General features: G+C 41.0%; 1 protein-coding gene across 1 annotated transcript in view; it reads right to left on the bottom strand.

The window, feature by feature from the left end:
• Window positions 1–13834, bottom strand: part of nell2a (neural EGFL like 2a) — a gene marked incomplete at its 5' end in the record, with an annotated part of 224034 nt that overhangs the window by 159742 nt on the left and 50458 nt on the right. Inside the window, 2 exons of the mRNA XM_084059432.1 lie at window positions 10258–10386; window positions 12779–12861. Coding sequence (XP_083915558.1) covers window positions 10258–10386; window positions 12779–12861 — 212 coding nt within the window. The remainder of the gene's footprint in view (window positions 1–10257; window positions 10387–12778; window positions 12862–13834) is intronic.

Raw genomic sequence — 13834 nt, 5'->3', positions numbered from 1 at the left:
AAGTTCACAACGCGTCTGTGAGCTTGTAGATCTGACATTTTTTAGACATTTTGAAAGAAATTGTGAAAAAGGGCCATTCATAATTAATACATCAAGTACATTTTCACTCAAAAAGTAGACATGATGTCCATTTCAATATTATATTCCTCAAAAGAAGAGGAGAAGAGAGGAAGGCCAAAGAGAAGATTTATTATGGATGAGAAGGTGGCAAAGGAGTGACTGAGGATGAAGAAGAAGGAAGAAAAGGAGTCATATTCGTCAAAGGTTGTTTTCATAGCATCATATCGTCTCTGTCGGGTGGAAACATTATGTCCAAAACTGTTACAGGATTCAAATTCAAAAGTGGGGAAAAGTAGCAGATCTCCAAGTTCAAAACCCGTCACTTCGTCCCACGTTTCGAGTACGTAGATCAGCTATTTATTTTATTTTTTAAACTTTTTTCAAATTTCAGTTTTGGCAACTAGTGCAAATTATACATATTTTTGTATAATATCTTTCTCTTTCAGCTGTTTACAAAAAAAATGTTTTAGACATCGTTTTATGAAAATAAAAATGTATAAATAAAGACATGATATCTGCTACTTCTGTATGACCCTGTAGTATGATCAAAGTAGGGCGTTAATTTACGAAAAATGACAAACAGTTAAAATGTGGATGTCACGGGGCAGCCCGTGCCCTATACATAGACACACTAAGTGGGAAGGGACAGTTTGTAGCATGATGTGATTTTTACCTATTCATTCAAATGTAGAAATAACACAGACTTCAGGGGTTCAAACTGTATGTTTATTTAACACCGTTTATTAGAACTGATCTGAAATGTTTGTTTGTCACCTGGTCTTTCCTCTGCAGTACTGGCACCCTCTGAATCTGACTGGTAACTGCCGAAACAGAGCAGGATAGTGAATTGGGTTTAAGAAGGGGTGGAACGTGCCATGTACTGTAGAGGAGGAGGGGTGTTGGACAATGTTAATGAGCAAAGTATTTCTATGTCTTTTTGAAGTAAATGCAAACCCAAAATGGTGTTTAGTTTAAGGTACAACATCTATTTATGTGGTAGGTTATTTATTCATCAGATAGTTGTAAGCTTGTAGATAAGCTGATTTTGAGGTTAATTGTTTCTGTGCTTGTGGTAGGATCCACTCCCTATTTAAGGGAGGCTGCAAGTGACAGTCAGTTATAGTTGAACTTGGCAAGCAAAGCGTTAACAGCCGTTAGACAGAGCTGCCAGGGCCCTTAGTTAAGGGATAGCCTTGTTGTGCAGTCACTGTATGGTTTGTTGTCTTTAGTTGTGCTTTAGTAATTATATAATTTTTGTAAGTCTATTTTTCCATGTCTTATTTATTTTTCACTATCTACCTGCTGCATATTGGACTGTTTTCCGGAGGTGTTAGAGAAATAAAACTCAACGATCTGCCAATTCTGAACTTGTTCTTTTTGGAGCCTTGGCCGCTTGGTCAACCTTTACAGTGGAGATAAGCGGTTTCTGCCGACAGCAACGAATTATGCTAGAGCTATGGGTTTCTCTTGCAAGATGTAGGTGTCAGGTAAAAGGGGTAGTTGGTTTCAGACATCAGGGAAAGAGGGTACTGAAGCCAACGATGTTTGGGAGCCACTCATCTAGACCAGTGGTTCTCAAACTTTTTCATGTCAAGGACACCCTAATTGACACTATATTATCCCACGGACCCCCATTTGAAAAGATATGCCAAGGACCCTGCATAAGGCTATAGCAGTGATTTTCCACCATTTTAATTTCAAGGACCCCCAGTTTGACATGGAGGCTACGGACCCCCATTTAAATGGCATTTCTATCTCTGGGACCCCAATTTATAATATATATATATATTATATTGTAATCAATGTTAATTTAACTCAGAGAGTGCACAAATGGAACCAAATGGCCGTCCATTTTGTTCAATTTGTGCACTCTCTGAGTTACAGACCCATAAGGGTCCATTTGGTTCCTAACTATCCATCATTTAGCTGGGGACCCCCTGGAACTCCTGCAAGGACCCCTGGGGGTCCCCGGACCCCAATTTAAGAACCGATAATCTAGACCAGGGGTTTTCAACCAGTGGTCCTTGAGGGGGTTCCAGGGGGTCGCCAGCCAAATTAATAGTTAGCAACCAAATTGACCCTTATATGACTAACTCTGAGAGTGTACAAATGGAACCAAATGGACCCGTTCCATTTGTACACTCTCAGAGTTAAATGAACACTGATGATGGTGATACAGTGTAGATTGGGACCCCCAATAAACCTAAATGGTTGAGTCCCTGGCATATCTTTTCAAATGGGGGTCCGTGGGCTAATATGTGTCAATTTGGGGGTCCTTGACACGAAAAAGGTTGAGAACCACTGATCTAGACCATATCCTTATGAATCAGCATCATTCTGTCCTGACATGCCATCTGGTGCCACCTCGGGTTGTGCTTATCATTATAAATAACTTTTCATCATGTGAATGAAGGCATGGCGACAGTAACATCTATGAAAACCGCATAATTGGTAACATCTTTATTCCGTGACCTTTGGATACGAAAGGTCGACGCTAATTGCCACACATAAGTTAAAGAACACATCCCATCTAATTCCCTAATTGCCAGCGTGGCGGTTTCGTTGGATGAGCAGACAGAACGAATCACACATGATAATTATCATCTGCCAAGAGCAATTAGGCGCGATGCGGTGAGAGATATGGTCGCGGTCTCGGGTGGAAACCTTGTATCTCCATGTTTCAACTTTTTTATGTTTATATAAAATAGCCCCGATCTACAAGCTCACGAAACGTTTGTGTTGCGTTGTGAGCTTGTAGGTCTGCTTTTTATTATTTTGTCAGTGGTGGAAGAAGAAATCAGGTATTTTACTTAGTATCAATACCCCAATATAAAGACACTCTGTTACAAGTAAAAGGCCTGTGTTCAAAATGTTACTTGAGTAAAAGTAGAAAAGTATTGGCATCAAAATATAATTAAAGTACCAAAAGTAAACTTTTAATTTTATTTTTAATAGCAGATCTACAAGCTCACAACGCGTCGTGATGCGACGCGTTGTGAGCTTGTAGATCGGCTATTTTCAAATAGCCTATGTATAAAATAGGGCTAAAGTGATTAATGTATGTTTTATAATATAATAATGTGTATCTGCAAAGTAAATTGGTAACTAAAGTTTTCAAATAATTGTAGTGGAGTAAAAGTATAATATTTGCCTCTGAGATGTAGTGGAGTAGAAGTAAAAGTACAGAAAATTGGAAATACTCAAGTAAAGTAAAAAAGTACCACAAAATTGTACTTAGGTGCAGTACTTAAGCACATGTACTTTCCACCACTCTATTTTGTAATGCGTTATAAGTGAAAGTGGTTATGACTGCGTGTGGGTTTTATAAATATTGAACCAATGAAACCAAAGTATTAACAAAGAGCTTTTGGCTAAATAATAACTACATTGGCGCCATTGGAACACAGAGGCCCCCCCCCCCCCCCATTTCCTGAAACGTTAGGGTTTTGGACATACAAGGTTTCCCCCTGGCAGTGACGATGTGTGATTTCCAACCAGTGCACATAGGGTAGTGGTGCGAGAAGGCATCTCATTGACTGGCAGCCAGAAGTGTTCGCTACACGCTGACACTGACTGACTGACTGACTGACTGACTGACTGACTAGTGTGGAATCAGTTTTTCGGTGTGCTACAGTTCACCGATCATTTCTATCTATTTTAAGTTTTTTTTTTACATTTAGAGTAGCCAATTATTTAGATTATTAATCAATTATTATTACTTATTTGAATTTTTTCCTCTCCCAATTTGGTCACTATATGCCATTTAACACATTCAATCAGGGAATGCATCTACAAATGTCTTCTAACCCCTAACAGGTTTCTGAAAAACGTATGTTGCTATATGTCAGTGGTGCTCAAACTTTTTCATGTCAGCCCCAAAATGATATGTATTAATTGGCCGCCGACCCCCATCTCAATATATTTAGTTCCAGGGACCCCCAGAAGCAAAGATTTTAGTTACAAATGTTAGCTTTAAAAATATATATATTCAAAGATTTGCACAAATGTTCATGATTGTAAAAAAAAAAATAGCAGATCTACAAGCTCATAGCGCGGCACTCAGTGCCGCGCTATGAGCTTGTAGATCTGCTATTTTTGAATAGCCATAGTATAAAATAATGGTTATAGCTAAAATCTAAAATGCGTTCCCAGATTGAATGGGTTAACCCTCTGAGTTGCCACTGCTAATTGTACCCTATACTGGCTCACCTGCCAGAGAGGAGCCCCCACCGCGAGGACGCATGTAGAGCCCTTCATACTTACTCCTCCCATTCAACGTTCCCCGCTGACAGGCTCCCCCCCCACAGCCCGTTTAGGAGTCTTTGGCGCAGTGACAAATATCACCCTCACCGCTCGACTTCTTCCCTCCCCCGAAACAGCCAAAATGTGTTTGTATACCTAGACGCTCGACCAAAGTGGCTGCACCACGGTGGATTCAAACCATAAAGTTAAAGTGCCGTGATTTTCAGTGATTTTTTCCCCCCCAAAAACATAATCATCAGGTATTATGGTTATACTAGGAGGAAGATTTTTTCTTGTGTTATGATAATGAGACGGGAGGGTATATTTTTACTATGTCACTAAAGTGCTGTTTTTCTATTGGCACGTTTGACCCTCAAGGTTTCAGCCTCCAGGTAGAAACTCAAAATAGTCAGAGAAGACATAAAACACCATAAAAACACCACCAGGGGGCTTAATAAAGTTCTATCAACCTCATAGACACATGAAAAACAGAAAAAGTGCAAAACCATGGCACCACCACCTCTTTAAAAATAGAGAGGTAGCGAAAATCCCCGACCATTCACTTGTATGGAGTTGCTCACCCAGCGCATGCATACTTCCTTTTCACCCCTTCTTCGTTGGGAAGAAGGGGTGAAAAGGGAAGAAGGTTGGGAAATGTGACGGGCGGGGCCTATTTGAGGCCTGTGCTACTCTGTGGCACCTTCTCGCATGCGCAGTAGCGTCACCTCCGTGCGCAGCCCCGCGCGCAAGCTCGTGAGTCGAGCCCATTGGTCGAAACCGTTTTCGCTCGTTCATGTGTCTTGGCCCCAGCCGTAATAAGCTGCAGTACCTATGACCGGCCACCAGGTCCGATGCGCTTCGCTTCTCCCTCTCGGTTCTGGGGGGCTTGATTAGAACCCCTAGACCACTGGTTCTCAAGGTGGGGTCCGGGGATCCCCAGGGGTACTTGAGGGGGTTCCAGGGGGTCCCCAGCTAAATGATGGATAGGATCCAAATGAACCTTTATGGGTCTGTAACTCTGAGAGTGTACAAATGGAACCAAATGGACCCTAACGGGTCCATTTGGTTCCATTTGTACACTCTCAGAGTTACATTAACATTGATTTTACGATATAAATTGGGGTCCCAGAGATAGAAATGCCATAAAATGGGAGTCCGTAGCCTAATGCATGTCAAACTGGGGGTCCTTGAAATTAAAATTGAGAATCACTGCTACAGAGCCATGAAAATCTTCTCTTATGGGGGTCCCTGGCATATCTTTTCAAATGGGTGTCCCTGGGCTCCCATTTGGGGGTCCATGACATGAAAAAGTTTGAGAACCACTGCCCTAGACAGCCCTCTCCAATCATTTATTTTTCTTTTCTTTTTTCCTCCCCTATGTAGTCGTCCTGACAATTAATTCCCACACTAATTTGTGTGTGTTGCCACATGCTGTTGTAACCATACTGGCTCAAGTTACTGGCTCAAGTAGCTCAATCATTTCTCACGCTTGATTTATACGACGTGCTGAAAATAGCCAGATCTACAAGCTCACAATGCGTCGCGGATGCGACGCATTGTGAGCTTGTAGATCGGGCTATTTTCGGCACCGTCGTACAATGAAGTGCAAAATCGGACATTACTCTCCTTTTCGCAATTATTCACACTTTCGTATGGAGAGCAGAGCAGGATTGTGTGCAGTGCTAAGTACTGCTGCTGTTGAATTGTGTGACGTGTGGGTAGTGTGGATGCCTCGGCTACACAGTGTCTTTTCTTGGGTAACTGGGGCAACAGCCTGCAAACCCCAGGGAGTAATGAGAATGTAAGACATGGACAATGGGGCTCCTGTACCGTTGTTCCCGGTTTCCTAGACACCAGCGGTGCAAAGAAGTACTCGAGATTTTCCTTCCTTAAAGCTGCACTCTGTCCAATTCAATCTAATCCACTTTATTTATAGAGCACATTTAAAACAACAGTGTTGAAACCAAAGTGCGGTACGCTCAGTAAACAAATATAAAATACTATAGAGTAAAACAATAGACAGGGGGAAAAAAACATAGTAGAGGGTGCAACCAGTGGTGTGAAGTAACTACAGTAAGTACATGTACTCAAGTACTGTACTTAAGTCACATTTTGAGGTATTTTTGACTTGACTGGAGTATTTCCAGTTTTCAGTACTTTTACTTCTGCTCCACTACATCCCAAAGGCAAATATTGTACTTTTACGCCACTGCAATTATTTGAAAACTAGTTACTTTGTAGATTTGGATTATTGCAAAATCGCACTAACCACTTCAGCCCTTTATATATACTAGACCATACCCGGTCGGCGCAGCGCATCCGTGGGGGGATATGCGCACATGATCTGGCAACCCGGGAGGCAGTTTGTCCCATAGCTGGGCAGCCGCAGCTATGGGACGACATTCTTTGACACAAAAACGCTAATAAGAAGCTGGGATTTGATTAAATTGAAAAACGGGCTTCACAGTTGTGTTCAGATGGTAATGGTCAATGGCTGTGTGCAAAATCAGAGCAATTGGTCCAGCCAGTGAGGAGAACCGGGTAGCTTCACCACCACCACTACAAACGCACGCACAGAGGTTACTAGAATTATAGTAGGATAGTAGGATAGTAGGACTAGACCATACCCGGTCGGCGCAGCCGTGGGGGGATATACGCACATGATCTGGCAACCCGGGAGGCAGTTTGTCCCATAGCTGGGCAGCCGCAGCTATGGGACGACATTCTTTGACACAAAAATGCCAATAAGAAGCTGAGATTTGATGAAATTGAAAAACGGGCTTCACAGTTAAGTTCAGATGGTAATGGTCAATGGCTGTGTGCAAAATCAGAGCAAGTGGTCCAGCCAGTGGGGAGAACCGGGTAGCTTCACCACCACCACTACAAACGCACGCACAGAGGTTACTAGAATTATAGTAGGATTTCGGCCATTTGAAAATAGCAGATCTGAACGTGTGAAATGGGACATTCTGCACAATGAGTACATTTACTTTTAGTACTTTAAGAATATTTTGATGCCGATACTTTAGTACTCAAGTACATTTTGAATCTGGGATTTCTACTTGTAACAGAGTACATCTACATTGCAGTATACTTTTACTTAGTACAACATGAGAGTACTTTTTCCACCATTGGGTGCAACACATACACACGGAAACAGCAACTCTCAGTCTGAATAATGGAAAGCCAAGGAGTACGGGTGAGTTTTCAAACACAGGCTAAGGATTGAGACGCTCTAACATGGGGTGGAAGATCGTTCCACAGTATGGGCGCTACAACGAAAAATGATTGTCTTCAGCCTAGTTTGTGGGACCAGAACAAATGAAACTTTCATGTTCTACCCCCGGCTCTCCTATGCAAGTGCTGTTTTATTTTTTTTACCACTGAACTTAATAGAGCCAGACTGCCATTTCATTTTGACCTTCAGGCAGTACCACTTGTCACCCAGTCGTGTCAAACCAGACACAGGATCTAAATGTCTCAATAGAAGAGCAGGGAGACCAAACCACTCACATTGAAGTTATTGTATTAACCCATTCAATTCGGGAATGCATCCCTGTCATTTTAGATTTCTTTGGCTATTCAAAAATAGCAGATCTACAAGCTCATAGCGCGGCACTCGGCAGCTATGTCCCCAGCTCAAATATGATTAATTTGGGGGGGGTTGCGGCCTGAAACGTCTGGTAACCCTTGTTATGAGGCAGAAGGCCTCAAACCTTTTAAATTTCAAGGACCCCCAAAACTCTGAGAGTTCCATCAGTGCACTCTCATAGTTACAGACCTGTAAGGGTCCATTTGGAACCCTCTCAAGGAACCCAGAGGGTCCCTGGACCCCACTTTGGGAACCACTGTTATAAGGCAATGCCAGGTTGATTTGTATATACTGTAGTGCGTTTCAACGGTTGAGTCAATTCAAAGTGCTCAACGCACAGCATTAAGACGATTAAGATAAAGCGCAAAAGAAACCCATTATGAATACAATTCAAATGAGCTATTAAAGATGAAAGGAAAGATCGAAAATGAGAATAAGCTCGAAGGGAAAAAAGAGGAAAAACACAAGAATAAAGTTACGGTGCGGCGCAAGAAATTAATTAAAAACATCAATGAAAATCAGCGGCAAACAGAACTCTAGCTTTGAATTGAAAGAACTGACAGTTGTAGCAGTTTAATACAAAAGCTCTCTCTTACTCACATGCACACACACACACACACACACACACACACACACACACACACACACACATATGTATTACTATACTTGCGAGGACATTAAAAAATGTTTTACAACCCCTAAACCTAACCTCTAAATGTCTAATCATAACCCTAACCTGAATATTTATTTATAAGTGTGAGCCTATAACTACCATAGAAAATGGTAAAAGTATCCTCACAATAACAATCTCTCAAATGACTATATACTTGTGGACATTTCACTCTCCCAAATATAGTAATACAAGTACACACACACACGCGCGCGTGCGCTGACAGTCACACACGTGCGCTGATTCCTATGAGAGCCTTATTGGTGACTTCACACTGACTTCACACATAAAAGCTAATATGAAATATTGAAAAACGTGACTGCGAGTGAAAAACTGACATTTCAGTCTGCGAGGAGGAGACAGCAAGCCGACACCTTCATTTTGAGTTCTGCCTCGTAATTGGACACCAAATATACATTTGATAAATACATTTGAGCGAATGATGCGGGAGTAATGTACAGTAATATAAAACAGCAATTTCTGTTTTTCCAGTGATTGCCCAATGTTAAGATAACCTGGAAAAATACACACAATAATTTTATTCCAAGCCCTACCCTTTACAACCAGTGGTGTAAAGTAACTAAGTACATTTACTCAAGTACTGTACTTAACTCATTCAGTGCCTGACTTATTTCTGGCAGTTTGGCTCTGAGTGCCAGAGCCAAAAATACATTGTAAAAAAAAGTGCTTAGGAAGCGAGATACAGCCTATTTCAGTAAGATGTTAAACAAGAAGTGAATGGAGCAGCAAATCTTCAAATCATCATATCTTGGGTTCTGAACATTTTTTTTCAAAAAAAGAAAAAAAAACGTCGGCGACGTCATTGGCACCCTGGCCTTATAAAAACGTGACGTCGGCGACGTCATTGGCACTGAATGAGTTAAGTGCAATTTTGAGGTATTTTTACTTTACTGGAGTACTTTCAATTTTCAGTCATCTTACTTCTACTCCACTACATCTCAGAGGTAAATATTGTAATTTTACTCCACTACAATTATTTGAAAACTTCAGTTACTAGTTACTTTGCAGATATAAATCATTATATTATAAAACATACTGTACATTAACCACTTTAGCCCTATTTTATACTTTTTTTTGACAATAGCGATAACGATCTACAAGCTCACAACGCGTCACACGTGGTGGTGAGCTTGTAGATCTGCTATTTTCAAACATTGTAGTACTTTTACTTTTGGTACTTTTGTACTTTTACTCAAGTAACATGTTGAGCACAGGCCTTTTACTCGTAACAGAGTATTTTCATATTGTGGCGTTGCTACTTTTACTTGAGTAAAATATCCGAGTACTTCTTCCACCACTGATTTTGAGTTCCGCCGCGTATTTGGAAACCAAACATACATTTGATATAAATTTGGGGCGAATGATGCGGGAATGATGTACATGCATGTGAAACAGCAATTTCTGTGTTCCCAGTGATTGGCCGATCCCCAATGAACCTGGAAAAATACACACAATAATTTGATTCCAAGCCTTTCAACCACTGGCTTGGACACGCACACGCTTGGACACGCACACACACACACACACACACACACACACACACACACACACACACACACACACACACACACACACACACACACACACACACACACACACACACACACACACACACACACACACACACACACACACACACACACACACACACACACACACACACCCCTCATACCGTGCACGTGCAGTTCCTGCAGCCATCTGTCCAGCCCTCATCCTCTCGGTAGACGACCCCCTTGACGCTGCAGGTTCTCTCACAATAGCAGCCGTCCAGCCCATTCATCTTGTCCTCCGCCCGGGACAGCTGCTCCACCCCAACCACAGCAAAAAAATATAAAAAAATAAATTAACCCATTAAGACCTGAGACGATTCTTAAAAACGTTTTCTAAATCCTAACAGTTTTTTGAAAAAAAAAAAAAAAAATGTTTTCAAGATTTTTCAAAAATAGCAGATCTACAAGCTCATAGCGCGGCACCGAGTGCCGCACTATGAGCTTGTAGATCTGCTATTTTTGAATAGCCAAAGAAATCTTAAGTGACACAGATGCGTTCCAGGTCTTAATAGGTTAAATAAAGGCCGAGAAGAAAAAAGAGGAGGGAGCGACTTCTATCATCAATCTATATTCATATTTGTCGTTGTCGGGGCGGAGACCTTGTATCTCCACACAGTATTTCAACTTTTCATGTTTTTTTTTCCCGTAAATTGTTGGCCAGGCTTATTCATACGAGAGCGGCGCACAAAAGTAGTGAAAATAGCAGATCTACAAGCTCACAACGCTTCACATCGCGACTCGTTGTGAGCTTGTAGATCGTCTATTTCCTATTTTATTTTTTTAAATAGTAATAAAAAAAGGACCGGTTTTGGACATACAAGGTTTCCGCCCGACAGTGATGATATGGGACAGAACACCGCCACAAGAATCTATCATATGAGCTGAGCTACCTGAAGAAAAAAAAAGAGGGAAAAAAAAGGAATTGGTGTGATAGAAAGCAATAATTCCTCCTGGAATATAAAATACAATAACAACAGCAACTGTGTCCAGTAGCTTCCAACAATATAGCCAGTGTCAAATGCCTGCCAGCCTGTTAGTTGCAGTTGTTGCTATGGAAGCAAATATCATATTGGGCTACAGAACAAGTGCATGTTCTTCTATTCTTTAAATTCCCGCCAACTATCAAACTGTTTGTTTTGTAATAGATATTTTAGAATGCCAAATAGATTGCCAAATATAAGTATTATTGTGTTGGCCTTCCATTCAATCTCATTGAAGGTCTAGTCAGCAGGCTTTCTCACCATCACCAATGTGACTAATTCCAACTTGACGGCAGCTGTTAAAGGAGAATTTCGCCCTAGGCGTTTTCCTACCTTGATTTGAGGTTGTTAACTCATGATAAGAGTGGTCCAGGACCCCCAGTTCATAACGAGCGAAGTTCTCTATTTCGGGGACCTCGCCCCCCACAGCTCAGAACGGTGCTATGCTATTGCTACATGGGCGCCGCCATTACTGTTTACAAATCTGATTTACTGAAATCACGTTTGAAATCTCGTCTTGCGATACTTCCACCCGCTATTCTGGAAACCGACGAGCCAAGAACCAAAGACGGACGTTCTGAGCTGCGGGGAGCGGGGTCCCTAAAATGGAGAACTTCGCTCGTTATGAACTGGGGGTCCTGGACCACTCTTACAACCTCAAATCAATTTTCCTTTAATCTTAACAGCTGACAGATGCTTACTCCTACCCTCAGTCAGCATAATCTGTAGTACATGTGCCATATATGGAAGACTTCTGTAACTATTTGTGTGTATCTTTAGCACACATCATTGTAAGACCATTTAGAATAGCATCTCTGGTAGAGTGAACTATAAGAACTGTCTTAAATTGCTGCTCAGGAGGCTTCTGCCCCATGGGGCTGTTGGTCAGGCCATTAGGCCTGGCTATGCTGATCTGTATGCTATTACTCTGCCTGAATCTTCCTAATAAATTGACTACACTTCACCCTGACTGGATATTAATATTTTCCATTATAGTAGACGAGCGCATATCTTCTCTCACATAAGCCCCTTTCTCATTTGAAAGCTGGAAAATGTCCGGGGAATCAGGTCAGGTCGTGTTGTCCTTTCACACATGTAGCATTGCAACAGGAGAATGTCCGTTTCAGATGCGTTCACACATGAAAGTAAATAGCCCGTTTGATAAGGTGGGTGAGGGAGTCTGTGTTTTGTTTTGCTTATGAGCCATTGATCATGGAAGTTCGATCGCTGAATATTTCTCAAACTCAAATAAATTTAAAAAATGAATACACTTCTTTTCAATTAATCGTCTATCCCAAGGGTCTTCAACGTTTTCAGGCCAAGGACCCCCTAGCGGAGAGAGAGATGAAGCAGGGACCCCCTCTATATTGTTTTCTTTTTTTGTTTACTTGGTCTGCTCTTTTTTCCCTCTACACCAAACACCTCTTTGCCAAAAATAGCAGATCTACAAGCTAGGGAGGGTGGCAAAACAAGTTACCAATTAAATCCTATTTCACATTTCTACACCTAAAACTAGTTATTTTATCAGCCAGTATTAGTCAATGCCCTTTGTTATCCAACCTTGTGCGACAAGGAAATGCCATCGCAACATCACAACTAGCATTGTGAGTATTTGCATTGGACTACAATCATGGAATATTATGCTAGAACATCATGACATTACCTTGCTGGATGTTTTGGCAAGAATGTCCTGAAGTTCCATGATCTTCTGCACAAGGCCATGGAAATCATTGCAGGTTGGGCATGCTGCATTATGAGAAAAAAATATATCAAACTGCGACAGAATACAGAAAAGAAATGCACTGACACAATGTCTATTTTACAATAATAATACATTATATAACCTGACATATACTGCAATATCTGCCATCATCGTAGTTAAGAATTATGCACATAATTTAGAGTCAGGCTGAAATGAGATTTTGATCGTTCATATTCAGGCTACAGTTAAAGCATACTTTTATGAACGCGCCCCGGAATGTTGAGTCACCAAAACATTCACTGAGAATGACTAAGCTATCAATTTGCTTTGCCCTTTCTCTTAATGGCAGATCAATTCAAACCATCTCGCACAATGTGGCACAATCACTATTCATAATCAAGTCAGAGACAGGTGATATTCCACACCTGGGTTTGGGGGTGTTTTTCTTTTACATATAAATATGAAAAAGGACGTCTGAATGAAATATCAAACTGAATATAGATATAGATTTTAACCCATTGAGACCTGAAGCCGATTCTACGTGTCTCCTAAATCTCAACAGTATTGTGAAAAACGTATGTTTCTATATCAGTGGTGCTCAAACTTTTTCATGTCAAGGACCCCCAAAATGATATGTATTTGGCTGCGGACCCCCATCAAAATATTTTGTTCCAGGGACCCCCAGAAGCAACGATTTGAGTTAAAAATGTTCGCTTTAAAAATAGATATATTCAAAGATTTGCACACATTTTCACGATTTTTCAAAAATAGCAGATCTACAAGCTCGTAGCGCGGCACTCGGTGCTTGTAGATCTGCTATTTTTGAATAGCCCAAAGTGTAAAATAATTCTTTTTTAGCTCAAATAAAAAAATGACACAGATGCGTCCTCAGGTCTTACTGGGTTAACTAAAACTAGACTAAAACTAAAACATTTCAGATTACTAAAATCTGACTGAAACTAAAATGGGATTTTATACAAAAGACTATGACAAAAACGAAATAAATATTTGCTGTCA

Source organism: Gymnoscopelus microlampas (genome assembly GCF_963454915.1).
Source record: "Gymnoscopelus microlampas genome assembly, chromosome: 6".
Lineage (NCBI taxonomy): Eukaryota > Metazoa > Chordata > Actinopteri > Myctophiformes > Myctophidae > Gymnoscopelus > Gymnoscopelus microlampas.
The sequence above is the reverse complement of the archived record's forward strand: the minus strand, read 5'-3'. Positions and strand labels throughout refer to the sequence as shown.